This window comes from Fusarium tjaetaba (genome assembly GCF_013396195.1).
Source record: "Fusarium tjaetaba strain NRRL 66243 chromosome Unknown NRRL66243_c0000030, whole genome shotgun sequence".
NCBI lineage: Eukaryota > Fungi > Ascomycota > Sordariomycetes > Hypocreales > Nectriaceae > Fusarium > Fusarium tjaetaba.
In genome coordinates, this window is record NW_023501226.1 from 292,020 (window position 1) to 312,300 (window position 20,281).

Here is a 20,281-nt window from a genome sequence, read left to right on the forward strand (position 1 = left end):
CAGTGACAACGGAACACAGGCCATTCAGTTTGGCAAAAGCAAGCATCCATACCACGGGGTCAGACAACAAAACCAAGGCAACAGAATGTAAGACGATCAGTGTCTAGTTCTTCTATCAAACTACTCATACAAAAGTGAAGCTCTCATAGTGCTGGTATTCAGATGACAACCAAAACATCTTGTCTTGTTCTAAGGGCATGTGCAATTTCCACAAAACCATCGATCTAACCAGCTTTTGAGATCTCGAAGTTCTTGATATCATCATCAATCGCCTTCAGGAGCGGCTCCATCAATGCAATGATGGTACACCTATGTGCTGTAGTAGACTGCCCACAACCCATGTATCCCCAATCCATTACACGAAAAGCAGAGATCTTCTTTGAATACTCATAGACAGAATACCCTGTGTAAGGGCTTTGTAGAGCTGGGTCAAGGAGGGGGAGACTCTTTCTTTCCCACAGCAATGATCCCAACAGCATGGAGGAACACCTGTGACCACAACCAGCACGGCCATCCAGAAGTTCATCAGTCAGCTCATTCAATCGTGTGATGATCTTGGCGATACACTCTTGTCTCTTGTTGTCGAGCGTGCCTGGAAATAATTAACATTGTGATATTACACAAGCGATGATCAAGTACTGACCGAGAATCACGTTGACGGAGTGCTCATTTGACTTGATAAGTTTCAAACCCTCCCCATGCTCGATGACAAAGGAAGCCAGCTTAGAAAAATCATCTTTCCAGCCGAAGGCCCAAGCGATGAACAGCCACAGGACACAGCGCTTCCCGTATGCGAGTGGGAAGCGGTACATTGTTTGGTGCCAGACTTCTCCAGCAAGCTGTACGGCTCTCTGGCATTAGTAGTAATCTACAATCATTACCACTTCAACAAGGAACTCGATACTAGTCACCAAGGGAAACTCATCGTTCATTCCATGGATGACTTTGAGAACCAGGAGTAGTGCCTCCGGGCTCCAGCCGTGCGCGTTGACTTCGCGGGTTGAAAGAGGCGAAGAAGAGGTGCAAGTGGCGGAGCGTGGAGGGAATCTTTCGTAGGCATCATCGTAGATCTCAGTGCAAGGCCCGAGAGATCCTAGTCCAGCCCGTGACGGTGGCGTAGAGGTTGACTCACTCCATGGGCCATTCAGCATTCGTTCGAAGTTGGGGGAAGCCAGCTTCATATGCTGAGATGAAACTCTGAAGTGTACTTCAACAGGCTCTTTGTCTGACCCTGATTATGAGTTCACGATGTTTCTTGGAATGAAGAACTGCTTACCAGATCCTTCAACAGCTGGGAGGATAGATTTGACTTTGGGAAGGTTCAGAACATCCTTGTCGTTTTGGTAGCCATTCTTTCTAAGGACAGTTCCAGATTCTCGAATTGACACATCTAAAGTCAGATTTGCGGAGTTGGGTTCCTTGAGAACTACGACAAGATCCCCTTAAGGATCGACGTCGTGTGTGAGGACGACCATGGCTAGGTTTAGGTTTGACGATGAGGAGAGAAACTTGAAATAAAGAAGCGAGTTCTGGATGAAGGAGAGGAGAAAAATCAAAGTAAAAAGAATCTAGGGTCCTGATGAAGGCTAGGTGGCTCAGTGAAGAAGAGCTCCAAGGGCGTGAAACGTGCAAGTGCTAGACACTGTTAGATAAAATGCACTTAAGTAAAGCATTAATATGAATCTATACCTCCGAGTAGAAATATACATAGTCAGGGAATGAGGTTGATATCCAAGGAAACCAATGATCTAGGTAAGACTTTGCAAGACAGTTGCTGGCCTTTTCTTGACTTTCTATATTGGAGGATTAGTAGTTATGTTGGGTGAAAGCAAACATGCATAAGAACTTACAGCTTGCTTGTGATGAAAGAAGAGAATGGAGGAGCATGTAGAGTCTAGACACCCAGAGAACCACTCGGTGTTTTAAACTTGGCTGAAGTCACCAGTGAACGCAGGATGAGGAATTCGGTGCATCTGAAAGCAGATTCTATACTTCATACATACAGGACTCATACTCGGGCTTTCGTTTTACCAAGACCTCTGATCGCAGTTCATCCTTTCGTGTACCTTTCCTCTAGCCCACCAAAGATATCCATGCGTCACTAATTGCCAGAGTACTAAGAACTTCTCAGACCCTCTTAGCTTGAAAGTCAGTGATCTTGATCCTGCCGAACGCTTCGACGATATGATCGAAAGTTGGCCTGATCAGCAAATCGAGACTGCAACGAGGATGGCCTCGTTTGCTTTCAGAAGAGTCGCGACAATCAGGTGAATCAATATCCTCCCAGAAGGTATCAATCTCCATCATAGGCACCCCAGAGTATGGTGGGCCAGAAATCCCAAACTTCTTCTGCATCCGGTCCTCAGCAGCATCAAGTGCACCGAGTAGCATACATGTGCATTTACTATTGCAGCGCACAAGGTCTTCCCGAAGATTAGCCCGCAGTGAAACCAGCTTGGCTGTGAAAAGATCAAAAGACCACTGTCTCTTCTTCTCCAGCTTTTCTAGTGTCATTGTTAGTAAAACCCCAGCGTCTTGTTTATATGACTCCACATACTAAGAAGCTCAGCAACGGGGAGGTCATGGGTGTCAACAAGATCCATGCCTTGACTGCTACGCGCCCATATGTAACATCTTCTGGAGAACTCAGACTCCCAAGAAAAAACCCAGGTAATCCATAACCACATGATCGGCGTTCTTCCTTGAAGCAACACCCTGCCGGACGAGCGAAATGGGGGCTCCCAAAGCTTCGCAAAAGGAGCCACGGCTTCAGCGCACTCATAATAGTCGACAATGACAGCCACGTCGGTAAAGAAGCTGAGACTGACGGCTTCTGGCACGAGGTAGTTGAAACCATGTATGATTCTGAGTACTGTGAGGAAGGCATGTACATTCCAACCTTCTGTCGAGATCTCACGCAGGGCGGAGACTTTGGGGACTTCTTCTGATGTCTCTGTGAAAGCTTCGACCTTACTCGGAGTCTTGTCGGTAGGTGTCGCCTCGACGAGGGTCGCTCCAGCTGGTGCTGATTCCTTCCAGGACCCATTGAGCATAGTTCTGAAGAATGGAGAGGCGAGGGTCAAATGACGAGAAGAGACTCGAAATCGATACTCCAAGGTATCCATTTCTATTCCGTCATATTAGTTTCTGATCTTACTTGTGATGGTATTCTGACCTTTGACACTGAGGAGCTCGAGCCCAGATGATGTCTCGGGGAGGTTCACATCAGTACTATCCAGCGAGGCCTCAGGAGGAGCATGATTAGAACAGTGGACGGTGACGCTTGGAATAGTACGCGCTGTGTTGGCTTTCTTCAGGACAGCATAAAGATCTCCATCAGGGACGATGTCGTGGGTAAAGACCGCCATGATGCTGTGGTGTTGCCGGAGGGAGAGAAGCCCGCGATGAGGGAGAGGCTTCTGATGGAGGAGAAAGAGGAAGAGAAAAAAAGGAAGAAGGGCAGAGAAAAACTTTCCAAAGGCAGTTCCAGTCTGAGAGAGTGTTTGTGTCAGGTGTCAGGGTGGAAGTCTACGTCTGCCCGACACTGTCAAAACAAATGCGCCAAAGATAAGGGATACTTCATCTGGAGAGGAACGACTGGATCAAGAACAACGAGACACTACCTCACCGCAAATCTCCAACGTATACTACCAAACTCAAGCAAGATGCTCATATTATCAGGACTGAAAGTAGGTCAACTCAATATCCTCGATTTCCTCCTCCACTCTCTTGATGACCGGCCTCAGCCTTGCATACACAGTACAGTTCTGGCCATGGTTCGGATCAGGACACGCAGCTTTCATCCGAGGAAAGTCATCCAGCACTTCCATTGCTCTCCGTATACTGAGCCCGTTATACGGTTCCTCAACAGTAAAAAAGTTTCGCTTCCCCCGTATCAACGCACCAAGTGCCATAGCAGTGCATTGCTCATACCTAGCTTCTGGACAGCCACGTTCGGTAGATAGGGTCTGCTCCAGGCTTTCGAGGGCTGTGAAAACTTTCTTAATCAGAACTATTCTCATGCCGTCGATTTTATCTAGCAGTTATTAGTCAGGTGAGCATAGTTGCGTATGCTATGGAAACCTACCAAGGACTTCAGTCAAGGGAAGATCGTACAAGATAACCGTATTAGGGCCTCGGTAATTTGAGAGGACCAATTGTGCACAATGCGAAAACTCCTTTCTCCAGGAAAACACCCACGAATTAAACATCCACAAGACGCATTTGCTGTTGAAATTAGACACTGCGGCTTCTTCTAACGTGGAGAGCCAGAATGACGATAAGAGTTGCACTGCTTCAGCGCATTCAAGATGGTGGACGACGGCAGCAACCTGCGTTAGGAACTCAAAGTTGACATTCCGGGGGACTTGTGCGTTTCGGCCGTGAATGACGTTTAACACGGTGGCCAAAGCCTTTGCATCCCAGCCCGTGAGGTATATCTCGTTGGCTTCTGCAGACTGCTGCAGTAGTGAGGACAAGATTGGCGATGCAAGAGACAGATGGTGGCTGGAAACGCGCATTCGGATCTGGACTTCCTTGTCGTTCCGCTAGGGGGGACTTGTCCCAAAGAACAAGGTGTTCAGATCCCTCATCTTGACCGAGAAGTCATCCTGTTCCCCTCCCTCTTCACCCTTCTTCACTTTCACGGGTGCTTGTTCAGTTGGGGGAATTGGTATGGCCGTGCTTAGTAAGGGGCTGGTGCATTGTGTATCTGGGTCCTGGAGAATGACCTCAATCGCGCCTTGAGGGTCGATCTCGTACGTGACGGACCTCATCGCGAACGGTAGAGAAAGAGATTGATTGGGAAAAGGTTCAGAGGAAGAGATTAGGGGAAAGATGCATATCCATTGACTGACTTATTCCCGAGACTTGGCCCCTCTTCGAATCCGGCCAATGGGCTGTCTTTTTTCTTTACTTCAGCTTGGACCGAATATGATGCTATCTTCAGTTACGAAACTTCATATATTCCATAGCTTCAATATGTTGTATCTTGACATGTTTTCTATATGGCAGATTAGACCTTGGCTTGATAGAGATGTACCTAGTTGGAGTGTTGGCTTCATGAATGTCGTAAACCGATATGAGATACAGTGACCTAAGGGAGGAAAGAAAGCTCAGGACCTTAACCCTAAGTAATTAAAATCTTTAGGTAAATTTAGACTAAGCTTAGGGGAGTCTATATTTAGTTTATTTTGATATCTTAAATTAAGGTTTAGTGTTTTCTTGCTGCCCGAGGAGTGACCAATATGGATAGCATGAATTAACTCTTGTTGTGATTATTGGGCTTTTCCAATTTCTCAAAAGAGGCTTTCTATTTACTGGCCTCGGACCGAATTCGATAACATAAACCTTGCTTTCAGTCTCGGGATTCTCGTAGCTACCTCGGCGTTGTAGGTCTGAAGGAACAAACTTTACGTACGCCAAGTTACCTATTTATTAAGGACTTCACCCCCCCAATCTTGGATCGTCTTTCTCTCTTCTTCATCATCATCAACACTTCCATCACAAGAAACATCACCATCTGCGTCTTCATCACATCTCTTGCTTCACCTTCAGTCTGTCAACCCATCGTCACCCACCAACTAACTGACGGCTTACAACCAATCCAGAGAAACTACCTAGACTACCAACCCATCTTCGCCCGCCAATATGGGTACGCCATCATCCAACGACCAGTCTCAGAAGCCCCCAAGTCCTGTCACTCAGGTCAAGTCCACGCCTGATCATATGGAGACTCTCACGGACCAGGAACGCGATATCTTGTTCTTGAAGTCCATGGCGGAGCAACAACTCAGAAGACAACAGAGTGCTTCAGTACGTACTCTTACTTGGGACGAGTTCATGGAAGAATTGCTTAACGTTCGTCGAAAAATCTTATCAATGGCATATGTGATACTAACTTGCCCAAGAAGCTATCGGAGCCCAAGAGGCTATCGGAACCCGATATTCAGAGCCGACTATAGGCGTCGAAAACACGAATAACTTCTACCTTCTACGTTGCCCTCTCTCAGCTCCTGGGTTCCTATTCACTGTCGCCGGCCTTGAGTCCTCGTTTTCTTGCAAAGTAGTTAAGGGCCGTGGCTTAGAGCTTATAGCTACTGAACAGAAGTTAATAATGCCACCCAAGTTCTACAACAGTTGCGCTTTGCTGGCCATTACAATTTAGTTGATACAGTGCAGGATATCTCGTGACATATTGGTCGTCGGGTGACGGACAGAGTGTGCCTGACCCTTGGGGTGATGCTTCCTATACTCCCAAAGTTCAGCATAGCCCCAAACAAAAGCGCCGACGTCCTCCTTGACCGATTCGATGTTCTTGCGCATTTCCCCCTAACGGTACACGGGTACGGAAGAGAAAATACGATGGAACTTTGTGTTAAAATTGATCATACGAAATCTATACTAATAAACCAACGCCTACGTACCAGTAACCTTGATCGTAGAAGCCACACTCGGCACTCCATTCTTATCCATGACAAACAACATCCAATATCCCGGCAGCGTAACACCAGGATCACTAGGCACCTGGAACGTATACGAATTCTTCCCCGCGTTAGCCAACGTCAACGGAATACGGCGCTGATCCGTGTTAACAGTGTGCGTAGCCGTTCCGTACCGCACCAGCGAAGCCTGCACGATAGCTCCGCCCGTTTGAACAGTGACTGTTCCTCCGACCTTAATGGAAGATACAGACACGGAGGTGATCTTGGGGCGTGTGGCTAACTTGCCCTTTGCGTCGTAGAGATAGGGGGGAGTGTAGAGCTGAGCGTCAAAGTGGTTGGTGTCACATCCGCCGCAGAGACCACCGCCGCCGTTGAAGACTCTCCCGTCCGGGAGGAGGAGGGCGATGCTGTGATATACCCTCACGATGTTGTTGGGCTTCATGAGCTCAAAGCCGTCTCTTTCGGGATAGTACATCTCCGGTTGCAGCTGGGGCGTTGAGTCTTCAAACGGGATGGCGTATTGCTGACCGCCCGTGATGAAGACGTTGCCGTTGGGTAGAACAACAGAACTGTGGAAGACACGAGGGAAGAAGAGACCCTCACTCGCGTAAGCAACAGAAGCGTTTGTACCAGGATTTCCGACAGTGATGATGTGGGCATCGGTAGTAGCATCCGAGTCTTGATAATTCGGAGTTCCACCGTGTGTCAGGATCTTGCCTTTGACAGCGTCAAACATGATGGCGTTGCCGCACATGGCATCAGGCGCAACACCACGATCAGAGGCCCTCTGCCCCGCTGTCTTGACATCGCCATTCTTCTTCTCAGTGTAGTACCAGTTCATGTTCTTACTCGGCCCAGCCTGGAACACAGTACCGCTCTTCCAACCAAACAGCCAGGCGTGGTTATCAGAGCGGAACAAGCCCTGCGCATCATCCGTGAGCATCTTCTGGACATCAGCTTTATTAAGCAGCGTCCAGGTCTTCTTCTTGGGGTCGTACACCTCGCCGTTCTTGAAGGACGAGCCGCCGCTCCATGATCCCCCGATGGTGAAGACCTTGCCTGTGGATGTCGTGGCGGAGGATTGATACCCGCGTGCGACTTGCATGTTGGGCCCTGATACCCACGTCTGCTGCACGGGATCGAAGAGGCTTGTGCGCTCAGCGTTGTTTCCGCCCGTAACGACGAGCTGGCCGTTCCCATCCAGCGAAATGCCGGGGCAGAACATGTCGTGGTTTGTCTCTGTGACTTGCCGCTCTGCGACTTGGCCTGTTGCTGGGTCCCATGTTGAAGTGAGGGTTAAGCCACCGGGGCCACCGGACATGGTATCTCTAGCCCAGGATGACCAGACGAGGACTTTGCCCGTGGTGGGATCAACGGTTCCAGCGACGGGGATGATGGGGAAGTTGATGGTAGGTCCCCAAGCGCCTTGAGATGCTTGAGGGGGGATGTAGTCGTTTGCTTGGAAGACATTGAGTTCTGCAATGCTTGTCCAAGGATTGCCATTTGCTTCAGTGAGAGCAACGAGCTTGACGAATCGTGCAGGCTGTGTATCGAAATTGGCATACTTAACAGTCCAGTCATTATACCAATTCCCATACGCCACAGGCGAGCCCCAATTCTTGCCATCCTTGCTCAGAAAAACCTGATGTTGTGCAATATACCCATTCTGCGAGCCATCCTGTCTCGGCAACATAGAAATACCATTGACGTTATAGCTCTTCTTCATATCAATAGTGATACTATGCGGCGGCGCAGGCTCACTGCCTTCCCACTGTGTATGCCACATGGTATCGCCGTTGCCGTCTATAGCATTCTTTCAGTCATCCCCCTCATGCACGCTATCACACGTCACTGACCACTTTTTGCGGTCGATCGCGGCGCTGTTGAAGGGCGCGGCTGCACGGAGACTCAGTACGTTTTCTTTTGCATCTCTCTTGAGCAGGGAGGAGGAGGAGGAAATGGGACGGACCTTTTCTGCGTTGAGTTGGGGACGGGGCTTCACGCGAGAGCTGAACTTGTTGTTGAGGGTGCTGGCTTTGGGGGGGATGGCTTGGATGTAGCCCTTGTTGAGCTTGGGGACGTCGAAGGACGGATTGTAGCCGGGGCCGTTTTTGCCGCCGCCTTTGGTGCTGTCTGCATCGAAAGTCTTGCCGGATTGATGGGTGATGAAGGATTTCTTGGAGGCCTTGGACTTGGACTTCTTTGATCCCTTCTTGGAGTTGGTCTTGGAGTCCTCAGTCTTGCCAGCATCGTCATGGCCAGAGTGCTTGCCGGAGCTTCCCTTCTTGGAGGCTGCAGTAGCAGTTGGTGATGCTGATGATCGAGTCTTGGAGTCATCAACCATGGAGCGAGACTTGGTAGCATCGTCATCACCATGATGTCTTCCGTCGTCTTTGCTCTTCCCCTTTCCTTTCCCCTTGCCTTTACCCTTGTCATCACCCGTAGGCGAGCTCGTGGGGGCTGCAGTGCTTGTAGCAGTAACAGAAACTGAATCTGTGGCACTGCTGGAAGATGTCTTTGGTGAATCTTCAGGCTTCTTGCGAGACTTTGTAGCATCGTCATCGCCATTATGTCGTCCCTTGTCATCTTTTCCCTTGTTCTTATCCTTGCCCTTTTGCTTGTGTCCGCCAGAGCTGGAGTCATCGTCTCCTCCATGCTTGGCTACACTCGCACTATCTTTAGACTTTGATTTGGCTTTGGGAGCAACTTCTGGCTTGTCGACAGGAGCTGGGCCGAAGCGGACATAAGTGGGTTGCATGAATGGCTCGGCATACACCACTTGTTGAATCTCGTCTGAAGAGCCTGAGGGCGTGTCATCAGATGGACTTGATGGAGTAGCATCAGATGGCTCCGTAGGCGTATAGTCAGAGTCATCTGTAGACTCATCAGAGCCATAAGTCTGCTCAATTCGCTCAACTCTTCGCGACAAAGCAGAAGCTGGAAATCCACTCTTTGGCTTTGCATTTCCAAATACGGGGAGCACAGAATTCAAATTAGTCTTTGATGATCCAGCCGCAGGCTTTGAAGTATCCGTTGTGTCATCTGAATCAGGTCGAGGAAGTGCATAGCCACCCTTGGGAGCTGAAAACACAGGCAACACCACAGCATCAGCGACGCCCAGACATAACGTCAAGGCATAAACAGCCTTCATTTTGTGTGATGTTTTAATGAAAAGGAGTGGACGAGTTTGTGACAATGACTTGTCTAGGTGGGAATTTTGTCAAACGGAGGGAACAAAGAGCAGAACAAGAGAACTTACAACGACATAGTCAAAACATTTTATAAAAGAAGCCTCACGTACGAGGTCAAATTGTATTAGTGAAGCTATACTAAATGCAGGGACGTGTAGAACCGTCGGGACCTTGCAGGAGGCTAAACCTTGCCAAGAACGTGGTGGTTCCAGGAACCGGGAGGAATGTTGGTGTCTCCATTCTCACGGCCTGGACCCTTGCATATCATTCCTATCTCAGAATGACTTAAACCATGATCGGCAAGGGTCTCGGGCGAGGAAAGCTTAATTATATGCTTGGGACCCCATGTTATTTAATTGTTTTAGCTTTATCCATGTTCTCGGTCTCGTCTTCATAGGTCTATCCGAATACTACAACGCTTTTGTATAGTTTGCTGTCTAGAGCTTCTAGACGCCAGGTCGGCCGGCGGGCTTGACTACTCAAGCTTCAAGTGGTCTTAGTTGCATTCTTCAGTATTGGCTTGTGACAGTTGGAATGAGGTGGATTACTCTGTCGCGAAGGATCCAAACCGCTGGTAAAGTGATCTACAGGTGTCTCCCGCCTCTTGTATACTGTTTTATCCAACGATGATCGTCCAATTTAGACCAACAATGGTTTATTCTATTCCCATGTCAGCATACAGGGTCCAACGGTGATACCGAATAATCGGTATGATGGGCAATGGCTTCGTTCCGTGCATGTTCCTGATGTTGGGGGAACAGGTGGAAAGCTTGAATGCCGGCTGCCGAATGCGCATAACTATGTCTACCAATCCTGTTTTCGTGCCATGATTTCATCTTCAAGTCTACTATTCTCTTTCAGCTATTGGGTGCTCAAGATCCCAGCTGTTCTGCTGAATCACATGGACATGCAACCATCACTCCTCTTGCTATCCAGAACCACATCTCCATATTGTTAGAGCTCGAGCTCCAGTCAAAGGATAAACCCAACTAAAACCAGTTTACCTCTTAGCAGATTCGCTAACGACCACCTCTAAGTGGACAACATCGTCGAACGAAGGCATTAGACGTCTACTAGTTCGCACAAGCAGATGACAGGTTCACTTTAGCCCCGGGACTAGCCATCAGCTAACACGCTTCCATCAGCTCGACAGCTACTACTCCAAATCCGACGGACTAGGTGTCCGAGCGTTGGTAGGACCAACACTGGGCTTGATACCGTCTTGCTGGTTTGGGAGCTACGGGATATAACACAACGAGAACACGCGCGCGCTATGGGGAACCCAGTTCAAGTGAAGGGGACGTGCATAAGTGCTTAACGCAATAGTATTTGCGAGGTGCTTTGAAGCTGCATCAGAAGTAGAGGCAGTTTTTTATTGAGAGTCATGCTCGAGGGTTCAGCTTCTCTTCCATGAATCGTGAAAGCCACCAGGTGGTTCTTGGCAGTCCTGTTAGAATAAGCCACAGCGGAAGATAATACATTATTATAGCATTCCAGGCTTGAGTGCGTTACTCAAGGTGATTACACTGGGGTTTTACTCTGTTACAGCCCTCTCGACGATTTCCCTCCATCAGTGAAGTACCATCATAGGAATTGCAGATACAATCTTGAACATTGACTTGAGGCAGTGACCATTCATATCCGCCAAAACACATTTCCGCTATCGAGACATATCTAATGTACGCTCTATCCACCCTACTCTGGCTGAAGGAACCGTGAGGTCTACGGGTCAGCCTCCTTTTCCACTGACTCGCCCTCACCCTTGGCATAAGGCTGTAAGCCACAAACTTCAACGCTATTATCGTCCTTCTGGACAATGAAAGTAACTACATCACTTCGAATGACTAAGTTGGTATGCATATTCATACATGGAACACGTTCGGAGCTTTCATTAAACCCCGAAGCTAACATCGATCTCTCCACAAGCCTATCTTGCCAAGAGTCTTCAAACTCCACCAACATTCAGTCTCATACCATATGCTACCAATCTCTGATCCTTTCACAACTCTCTATGACTTATTCAATGCCATCAATGCACTCGCACTTATTATGCTCACACTCACACATGTCCTCATCCGTGTCTTCCCACGCACTCTCATCCTCATCCTCGTCCTCGTCCTCGTCTTCCCACTTCTCGTCGCCAGAAACCTCCAACCCTGTTCTCTCATAATATCTTTCACCTGAATAGCCGCCATCTTACACTCATCATCAACTTCATACCTGTACCCGTACATAGTCATAAACCCCTTGGCATCACCCCACACTTGATTCACAAAACCGTTCTGGGCGAAGGAAAACCCCCGGCCGCATTTCAACGCTTCAGGGAATCTCTTATGAGTGTCAAAGTGATCCTGGAACGGGTTCTTCAACCACTGCGTGCGGTACTTTCCTCTCAAAATCGTGGCAATTTTACGAGTTCTGAGACTCCCAGCACCCGCGGGGTTTTCCTTGTCATGATGAATTATAGCCCTCTCGACCTCTTCGTCGAAATGTATGCCCTCGTTCCTGAGCCTCTGTAACTCTTCCTCCGACCAGGGCTTTTTCCCAATGTTAACAGAAGGGATACGAGTTGACCTGTACCTCTCGAAGCGACATCTCTCGTCGGTTGGCCATTTGGCCTGTATGTCGTGTTTGAAGTATGGTAAGTCGAGTCTGATGCGCGTGGGGAATGCTGATCTCTCCTTTAGCTCTCGACCCGATGGAGGGCCCCATATTCTGACTTCGATTTGCTGCATGGTGTTCCTGTTATGTCGGAAGTGTGCGACCTGGAATCCCTTATTGTCACGTATCTCGCCTTCGCTCTTAACACTACCGGGGCCAACTCTGGCCACGTAGCCATCCTGTGAGATATTCCCGCCGATGACATTGCAGATGTAGTTTGGCGCAAAGACGACGTTCTTTAGTACCAGCTCGCTCATATTCTTGTTGCCTTTTGTGTTGGGTCTTTTGTTGGGGGAGCGCTTGGTCTTGAGTATGACGGTACCGACACCATGAGCCCAAGTGTAGTGCTCCGGGTTAAGTTCCAATCCATGGTTTGTAAACTTTTCTGCATTGCTCCATGGCTCATCCCGTGTATGGTACACGATGGTGCTGAAAGCTAAGTAATCATCCTCAAACCATTCCCTGTCCCTGGAGATGCTAGAATGATCAGCAGCTACTTACCCTATTCTTCGCTGGATCGCACTCACTGAACATTTGACTCGGGTGAGTATACCCAGGAGGATTAGATTTTATCATTTCCATGTGTTGACTTTCGATGACATGACTGGAAACGTTTGATGCGTTAATAATAGTCCATATTGATTGATGTGATGAGTAAATTTGTGAGATGAATGAGGAGAAAGTCGAAAAGTTCAGGGCATGGACAGTGAATAAAACCAGCCACAGACGCAAGAGTAAGGAATTGGAGACGTAAGAAGAGTACGGTGCGTGCTGATCATGGCGCTAAAGCACAGCATCACTATGAGACAAGTTATGGATTATGTCATAGCACAAGCAAAAGTAAGAGGTATGGCGCGCATGTAAATAATATGAAACAAGTTTATTCAACGCCAAATAAACCATGATCGATCAGTATATGCAACAATGTCAAATATACAACATTTCAACTCCTCAAGCGCCAGAGGGTATCAGCGAGCCATGCCATGCCAAGTCACTCGGGCGCCAAACCACAATATATATCATATCCATCCAAATATCGCTCGCTATAATATGTAGATGTTCCAAAATTGCGTATGCAAACGTATAAATGTCATGTAGATCTTTTGCATCATTTACTTGAAGGATCACCACCTTTCAGTAGTCCAACCTGTCTGTCATGTTCACTCCGCAACTGCTTTTCGCCAGTCGGCACAAGAGTTTTCTCTTCAAGGCCCGCATCAAACGCGGGATCACCGGCGCGGAACTTTTCGCGAATGCCTTCTATGCCTGTTGGGCCTATTGGTAACGGTGACTCGGAAGCTCGGATGGCGTCTTCTGGCCAAAGAATTCGGTTTGCTTCCTCGACTGTGAGAGGAGGTTCGTCGATTGTGGTTATCGGTGGTGGTGCCGTGGTCGGAGGCGGTGGTGGGTCAAATACGGCCTGCCGAGGGGTCGTCGGAGATCCGATGCCAGTGGATCTTGATGTGGGTGTCCCGGTCCGGGCCCGTGGTATCCGTGCGGGGCTGTCCGTGATCCGCGCAGGGTCTGACGATCCTTGGTAATCACGGCCCCGGGTGGTTGTGCTTGTAGTAGCAGCTGATCGAGTCACTGAAGTTGAGTAAAGACTATCACTGTCCGAGTCGGAGTCTGTGTAGTCTCCTTCTGTTTCAACGACGCTGTGAAGAGTGATGCCGTCTGCAGTATCCGCTGGCGTGCGCTTCAACACTTCCGATTCATCCCTAAGAACCTTCTCTTCATTGGTGGTAGGGCCGATTGGTATGTGGCTGCGAGTCGCTGTTCGTTTGCGATCCATGCGGAGAATGTTTCTCATCAGATACAGTTCATGCTTCTTGTAGGTCTCGTAGTATGCGCGGTTGATCATGGCTGCTGTGTGAAGATCGTCGATTTCATCCAGCTGACATAAGATGCGGAGACGAACAATCTCGGGGAACTCGGTAGCAACACTGTAGTTCGGGTCAGGTGCAGCCATCCGATCAAGGCCTTTGTTGAGCTGGGTTTGAGGTTCTCGTTCTCTGTGCTTCGAGAGTCCCCAACCGTGGCTCTTCCCACTGATGTCGAAGAGCGTCAGGCCCAGCACACTGTTGTAGATATCGCTGATAGCAGAGCGAAACATGGGCCCAGGATCACACACGCCTCGATGAATGGGTGTTGGCGGCGCGGGAATCCTTCTCAAGGCATCCATGATCTGCGCCAAACTCTTCGACTGTGGCTGTGTCCTGGGTAAGTGAGATAAAACATCAGGTGCCATAATATGAGGCAGAAGGTTCATCTCATTGTAGAGTAGCATCAGCCATCCGAGGTTCGTGGCGTCACACCAATGGCTGCCCTTGGGACATCTCGGTGTACTCGTCAGCATCGTCGGTGGTAAACTGTCCGACGAAAAGCTGGCTCGCGTATCCAGTGAAAGCTCTTCCGAACCTTCCAACGTATTGTGTGTTGGTTCCCGCATGTATTCTCGGATAGTACTAACGCAACACTCGTGGATTTGTGCCATCTTTGCGCAACGAACAGCCCAGATTTTATCCTTAATTTTCTGTGGCCAGGGTTTAGCTAATAACTCTTTCTCATCCACAAGGTTCAGAATAGTAGTCTTCGACATGCGCGAAAATAGTCGACGGAGTCCAAATGCGTAGCTGATCACCAAGAGCCCATCAGGCATGTCATCAGCACCCTTGTGCATCCATTGTGGCAGCCATCGATGTTCAACGATGAGTTCTAAAGGCGAAGTACTCTTGTATCGCATGCAACACTCAGCGATAGCAACAAACTGCTCGAACTCGATTTCTCGTGGAACCATTTCGTTATGCATGTGTGCTGCGTGTAACAGAATCTCCAGAGAACCCAGGTGGTTCAACTCAATCTGGGGCATACGGTAAAGCTTAGCTTCGGAGCCATCCTTACAAAAATATTTCGTTGGGGGTAACGGAAGCAGTGTCGATATATCGTCATCGTCGTATAGGTGAAGACTGCTAGAGTGCCCTGCAAACATGCGCGCAAAGATAGGTGACGTCTCTGCAAGCATGTAAGACGAGACTCGAAAACGTAGTGCTGGATCGCTGTGGTTACATCCAGGCGCATTGTTGGCAAACTCTAGTATAGCATCGCCGCGCTGTGAGATTGCAAACTCTTTGATGGTCCGGTCAGGCGAAATGCCAGACTCTCCTGTCTGTAGAAGTTGTCTGATTTCGTTCAACTCCTGCTTGATTCTCTCGTAATCGTAAAAGCGCATTTCATATTTTGGAAACTACAATTTGTCAGCTGTTGTCTCTTGCATATCTGACCAGGACCACACACGAATTGGGGATCTGCCGACATGACCCGGGTTACACTGGCATTGCGCATTCGCTGCACAGCCTCCTTTCGAAAACGCTTATTCGTGAACAGGGCTTCCACCTGTTCCGGCGTTGCATCGCGCTCGTTGTTCTTGTAGGTCTCAATCAGACTCGTCCGGCATGCATCGGCAAGGGACTCGAGGTAGTTCTTCCAGTCGCGCACAGAGGACAGCCAGGCATCAGTGTGGTGTATGCTCTTTCCAACACTCCCAGAGACAACCTCGGCTAGACTTCTCCCACTGAAGGAACTCCTGGTGTCGTAGATCTGGCCAGGACTTTGCGGTGACTCTACGGTTGAGTCACGGCGGGGGAGATCGCCACCATTACGAGAACCACGACCGAGTTCGTCTGTGAGAATATGGCGGCATAGCGTAGCACATTGCTCCTTGTATTTTGTGAAATCTTTGTAAGCTGAGTCGACGTGGTTGGGCGTAGTAGGAAAGTTGCGAGGCATCCGTTGAAGAATGGTCTGGAGTTGTCGGATTTGGGTTTCTTGGCTTTCTAAAGGATTCGTGGTGTGGCTATCTGGAGATCTGAGATGCAGGTCGAGGTCGGAGGTGCTGGTTTCGGGGGCATGTTGACTGATTATCTTAATCTATACCACTTGGTCAGTATGAGTCCTCTGATCATGAACTTGACCAGCATACCCCTCGTCTCGGGATCTTGTTGATCAATGACTTGGTCCATTGTCGGCCGCCTCCGGGTGGAGGGCCATCGCTAGATGTTCTTGAGGCCATGTCGACCCTCATGGAAAAATTAGATTGTTTGTCGCCGGTTGGGACGGAGTTTCGGAGGGAGCGCATCAGGCCGCGATGAGGAGCGCAGCGTCAATGCCAACGCCTGACCACAGCATTGTAGTCACAGCGTGGCAAAGAGGTGCCTCGCCGGAGGGTAGCGTATGTGAGGTTTGTAACGTATTCGAGATGCGGATTAGGTCTCTAGCTGTTTCGTGTATGTAGAGTCGAAGGCGTTGCTGGATCGTCCGTACGGCCGGGGTTGTCGGATCTTTGGTGCGACGTTGGTGGAGGGTTCCAGACGGCTGGAACTGGTATTGCCACGTTCGAACCAAACTCGTCTGGGAAGATCAGGCGCGCGAAGGCGTTCTAACGAGTCAAGTAAGGATTGTAGCTGTCGACCGTAAAAGCGAGACGAGACCTCGAGACTCGGTGATTTAGGTCGTTAGTTATTGTCGTCCTCTTGAGATCAGAGTCAATGCAAGGTCAAGATCGGGATCCGGGAAGTCAGTGACAGAAAGTGGAGGACGCTTGGGTCTTAAAGGTGGGTTAGGACTCTCCCTCAGCCTCTGGCTCTTCTGGGGGTTCTGACGAAGCTGGGGTTGAAAACTGGGGCAGTCACAACTTGGCGTCTGGGCCTTTATTAGCGGGCGCCCATAAACTCTTAGTTTCTCTTGTGCAACTGTGATGAAGAGAGGGGGTCGCAAAAACGAATGCGAGTCTATGAGAAGACGGTGAGAGGAAACTAATGGTTATTTGAGTTGGAGAAGAATGAACTGCTTCATAGGATTGGCACAGTACGGACCGTTCCGATAAAGGCAGATGAATTGAGTTGAGCAAACGGTAAGAGGCGCCAGATGAAAGTATCCATGGTACGGTACTTACCTACAGAAATTACACTGTCAATAACTGATGCAATTAGCATGACATTTATGGGAATGCAATGCCTGCTTGTTCAGTGGATCTCTGTCCCCAGCAAGTTCGTTGCTGCATCTGGCGCAAAGAGGTAAGATGCATTGCGGGGGAGGAGTCTCAACTCACTCAATCTTATCGCGGTATAACTAGGACTCATCAAGGACTCGCCAGTGGACTATGAGATGAACCATCTCCTATGTCAGGGACCGAGCTGCCTTGAATACTTTTTCGTCCACCAAATTGTCTCTTGCTATTTATAAACTCGTTTTGACCAACTTGTAATACTTCTTTTCATAACAGCATGTGATGTGAAGATCCACAGCATCGTACATAGCCCCAAGCAAGGGACTTGTCAATCATATCCGCTCAAAGTTCCCGTCACAAGCAATCACAAGCCCGTGTTATCAATGAATACGATATTCCCTATTCGGATTCTATGTGGGCATTATTCTTCTCGGTGTCAGCTTTTCAGCAGAGCAGGCATCAAAAGCTGCATGCATAAAACAGTACGTACGATACATGCATCGTATTCCAGGCAACGTTTAACGGTCACGACCATCGATAGGCGTTGAAAGCATAACAAGCCATTCTATAACTGCCTCATTTTATGCGATGATATCATTTCTGCAGCATAATCTGCCCGATTTCTATTGTCAGGGCTAGGCTTCCATTAGGAAAAGAAAGCATAGGACTTTAGGATGCCAAAATAAACTCAGTAAAGAGTCTCGTAAACTTAGGCTAAACTTGCCTAAATCTTTTTACCACTCAGGATAAGCACCCTTCGCTTGGTGATGAGACAAGCCGCAGCTGATGCGTTTATTCAAAAGACATATTTTCATCTCTCGGAACCCGATAATGAAAATCTGTCAGCAAATGACTTGTTACTCAACTCATGTAAGCTGCTCCTGATTCTCCATGGAGCCAAATTGTCAAAGCTGTGGTCAAAGGATGATGGACTTTTTATCGGCCCTAGTTAAGGTCGAATTGAAGCATTTGATCTCACTTTCTATACTGATTCAATATCATGCCAGTATTCATCATTTCTACACTATTTTTAAACTAACAACTCTTATGAGAAATTGCTATTCATCAATGGTAAAGCAGTTAATTAATGTCATTGTCGTTCATAAAATCTTATTATCGTCCTCCTCACCCTATACTCACTCACCCCATCCTCAAGCCTTCTCACCAAACACAAAAACAACTCTATCCCTCCCCTTATCACCCCAACCCTCTTCGACATCCTCAATCCTATACTTCTTCAACCCCTCATCTCCCAATCCCACAAGGACCTTCAACATCCCCTCCGTCTCAACCCCCAGCTCCCTCGGATCCCACGCTCCCGGCCCCGAGCCCCGCACCGTGACATCTCTCCTCCTCAGCCCCATCGCCGAAATATCACCCATATCGCCCGCCATAGACCCAATGTTGATCCACGTAATAGGGTTCTTAGCACTAGCTGTACTGGGGCTCAACAGGAACGCATTGGGCCACGGTCCGTAGAGAAAATCGAGAACAATGTCTGCGTCTGCTGCGGCGGAAAAGTCTGTGGCGCTGGGTTCTTGAAGGACAACGCTGGCGTCGAGATCGAGCTCTGACAGCGCGTCCTTGTTGCGCGCTGCGCCTACGACGGTTGTAGCACCGAGGTGACGAGCTACCTTGATAGCAATCTTTCCACTGGCGCTGGTGACGCCGTTGATGAAGACCTTGTAAGGTTTGCCCTCCCTCCCAGTCCAATCAACACGCTTCCGCAGCGCCATCCAGCTCGCCATGACGGGATTGACCATAGCAGCTGCGACAACAGGGTCGACGCCCTCGGGAAGCTCAACGATGTTGTGAGTTGGCGCATTGACGATCTCGGCGTAACTGCCCTGCTTTGTACCAAGCAGAGAAAAGTAGACTTTCTTGCCGGTTGAGACATTGATGCCTACGCCATCGACACCGGGGACGTGGGGGAGTTCAGTGGCAGTGTAGTGTTTTCCCGCTGCGCGTGTGCGGACGAGTTGGTGAAGACCTGCAGCGAGGACTTTGATCTCTGTCTCGTTGTCGTGAACTGGAGCTGCAGGAGGGGGAATTTTGATGGACTTGGGAGGTTGACCCCATTCCGTGACTTCAGCTGAAAGCATGCTCATCTTGATAGTGTATCCGTGAATGTGTTAAACTCCTTTATTATGAGTGTAGAGTTGGAGATATGAGAACAAGTGTGAGGAACACAATGACCTTGAAGTGGAATCATACCGACGTCTTTATACTTCAACTTACACACCCGGATCTATCAAACGGCAACTAACGGAAGCAATGCGTCAGCGCTACTTCAGCCTCTCAAAGACAACCATGGCCCCTTAGTAATGAAACCCCTCTATTGCTAAGCTCGCGGGAGTCAACCAAAATTACCGCGCGAGAAGCTGCAGAATATTGGATAATACATCATGTAATCGTGCTTTCAGTCTCAGATTGACGGAACTTCGGCATCGTCCCCACCGATTTTGGGCGGTTATACGGAACAATGAGGGCGATAAATCGTAGAGTAGTCCGAGTTATTATCTGATCCGGAGATCATCACCGCGGACCTCCGAGTGGAGACCGCGGGGATGGCGAATGCTTCATCATAACCTAACAACTCATTGATCCACGGAGGAGTCGTCCCAATTCTAGAAACTAATATGCATTAAAACTTTCATTTATCTCTTTTCTGTGCTTCGTTACATCTGCCCATGCTTTTACTGACAACCATCTAAAAAAAACCGCTTGACCCTTCTTTGCCCATGCAGCCTGTAAGGATATGAACCGCTGTCCTGCCCCCCCTTAAGATGGACTTGTCTTAAATGCAATTGCAGCTCTGTATATAAAACGCCTCCTCCCAACCGGCCATGTGTAGAAAGACGCCAACGCCTCTTCGTTTCCATGTGTGCTTGCAACCAACCAGACCGACCGACCAGCCACCCACCCAACCATCCATCTTCGCTCTCATCTAGCCAGCGGATCCGGCCTTGCTGTCCTTCTGC

General features: G+C 48.9%; 6 protein-coding genes across 6 annotated transcripts; 1 reads left to right on the forward strand and 5 right to left on the reverse strand.

Annotated features, from left to right (window-relative positions):
- Positions 1 to 224: 224 nt before the first annotated feature.
- Positions 225 to 3,368, reverse strand: FTJAE_1668 (uncharacterized protein; the record flags this gene model as incomplete). Its single annotated transcript, XM_037347781.1, has 8 exons — positions 225 to 592; positions 644 to 839; positions 882 to 1,231; positions 1,277 to 1,441; positions 2,004 to 2,073; positions 2,134 to 2,504; positions 2,558 to 3,127; positions 3,176 to 3,368. 8 exons carry the CDS (start codon positions 3,366 to 3,368, stop codon positions 225 to 227), a joined length of 2,283 nt encoding a protein of 760 aa, XP_037211236.1.
- A 309-nt stretch (positions 3,369 to 3,677) lies between these two features.
- Positions 3,678 to 4,775, reverse strand: FTJAE_1669 (uncharacterized protein; the record flags this gene model as incomplete). The annotated part of the gene is made up of 4 exons (XM_037347782.1): positions 3,678 to 3,747; positions 3,934 to 4,036; positions 4,088 to 4,547; positions 4,599 to 4,775. 4 exons carry the CDS (start codon positions 4,773 to 4,775, stop codon positions 3,678 to 3,680), a joined length of 810 nt encoding a protein of 269 aa, XP_037211237.1.
- Positions 4,776 to 5,649: 874 nt separating this feature from the next.
- FTJAE_1670 (uncharacterized protein) lies at positions 5,650 to 5,963 on the forward strand (the record flags this gene model as incomplete). The annotated part of the gene is made up of 2 exons (XM_037347784.1): positions 5,650 to 5,859; positions 5,910 to 5,963. 2 exons carry the CDS (start codon positions 5,650 to 5,652, stop codon positions 5,961 to 5,963), a joined length of 264 nt encoding a protein of 87 aa, XP_037211238.1.
- A 454-nt stretch (positions 5,964 to 6,417) lies between these two features.
- FTJAE_1671 (sialidase-1) lies at positions 6,418 to 9,594 on the reverse strand (the record flags this gene model as incomplete). Its single annotated transcript, XM_037347785.1, has 3 exons — positions 6,418 to 8,246; positions 8,300 to 8,339; positions 8,413 to 9,594. The coding sequence occupies 3 exons, from the start codon at positions 9,592 to 9,594 to the stop codon at positions 6,418 to 6,420; spliced, it is 3,051 nt and encodes a 1,016-aa protein (XP_037211239.1).
- Positions 9,595 to 11,356: 1,762 nt separating this feature from the next.
- On the reverse strand, positions 11,357 to 16,364 carry FTJAE_1672 (uncharacterized protein; the record flags this gene model as incomplete). Its single annotated transcript, XM_037347786.1, has 6 exons — positions 11,357 to 11,478; positions 11,698 to 11,790; positions 11,835 to 12,731; positions 13,412 to 15,539; positions 15,590 to 16,222; positions 16,275 to 16,364. The coding sequence occupies 6 exons, from the start codon at positions 16,362 to 16,364 to the stop codon at positions 11,357 to 11,359; spliced, it is 3,963 nt and encodes a 1,320-aa protein (XP_037211240.1).
- Positions 16,365 to 18,451: 2,087 nt separating this feature from the next.
- FTJAE_1673 (indc11) lies at positions 18,452 to 19,408 on the reverse strand (the record flags this gene model as incomplete). Its single annotated transcript, XM_037347787.1, has 1 exon — positions 18,452 to 19,408. The coding sequence occupies one exon, from the start codon at positions 19,406 to 19,408 to the stop codon at positions 18,452 to 18,454; it is 957 nt and encodes a 318-aa protein (XP_037211241.1).
- Positions 19,409 to 20,281: the final 873 nt, after the last annotated feature.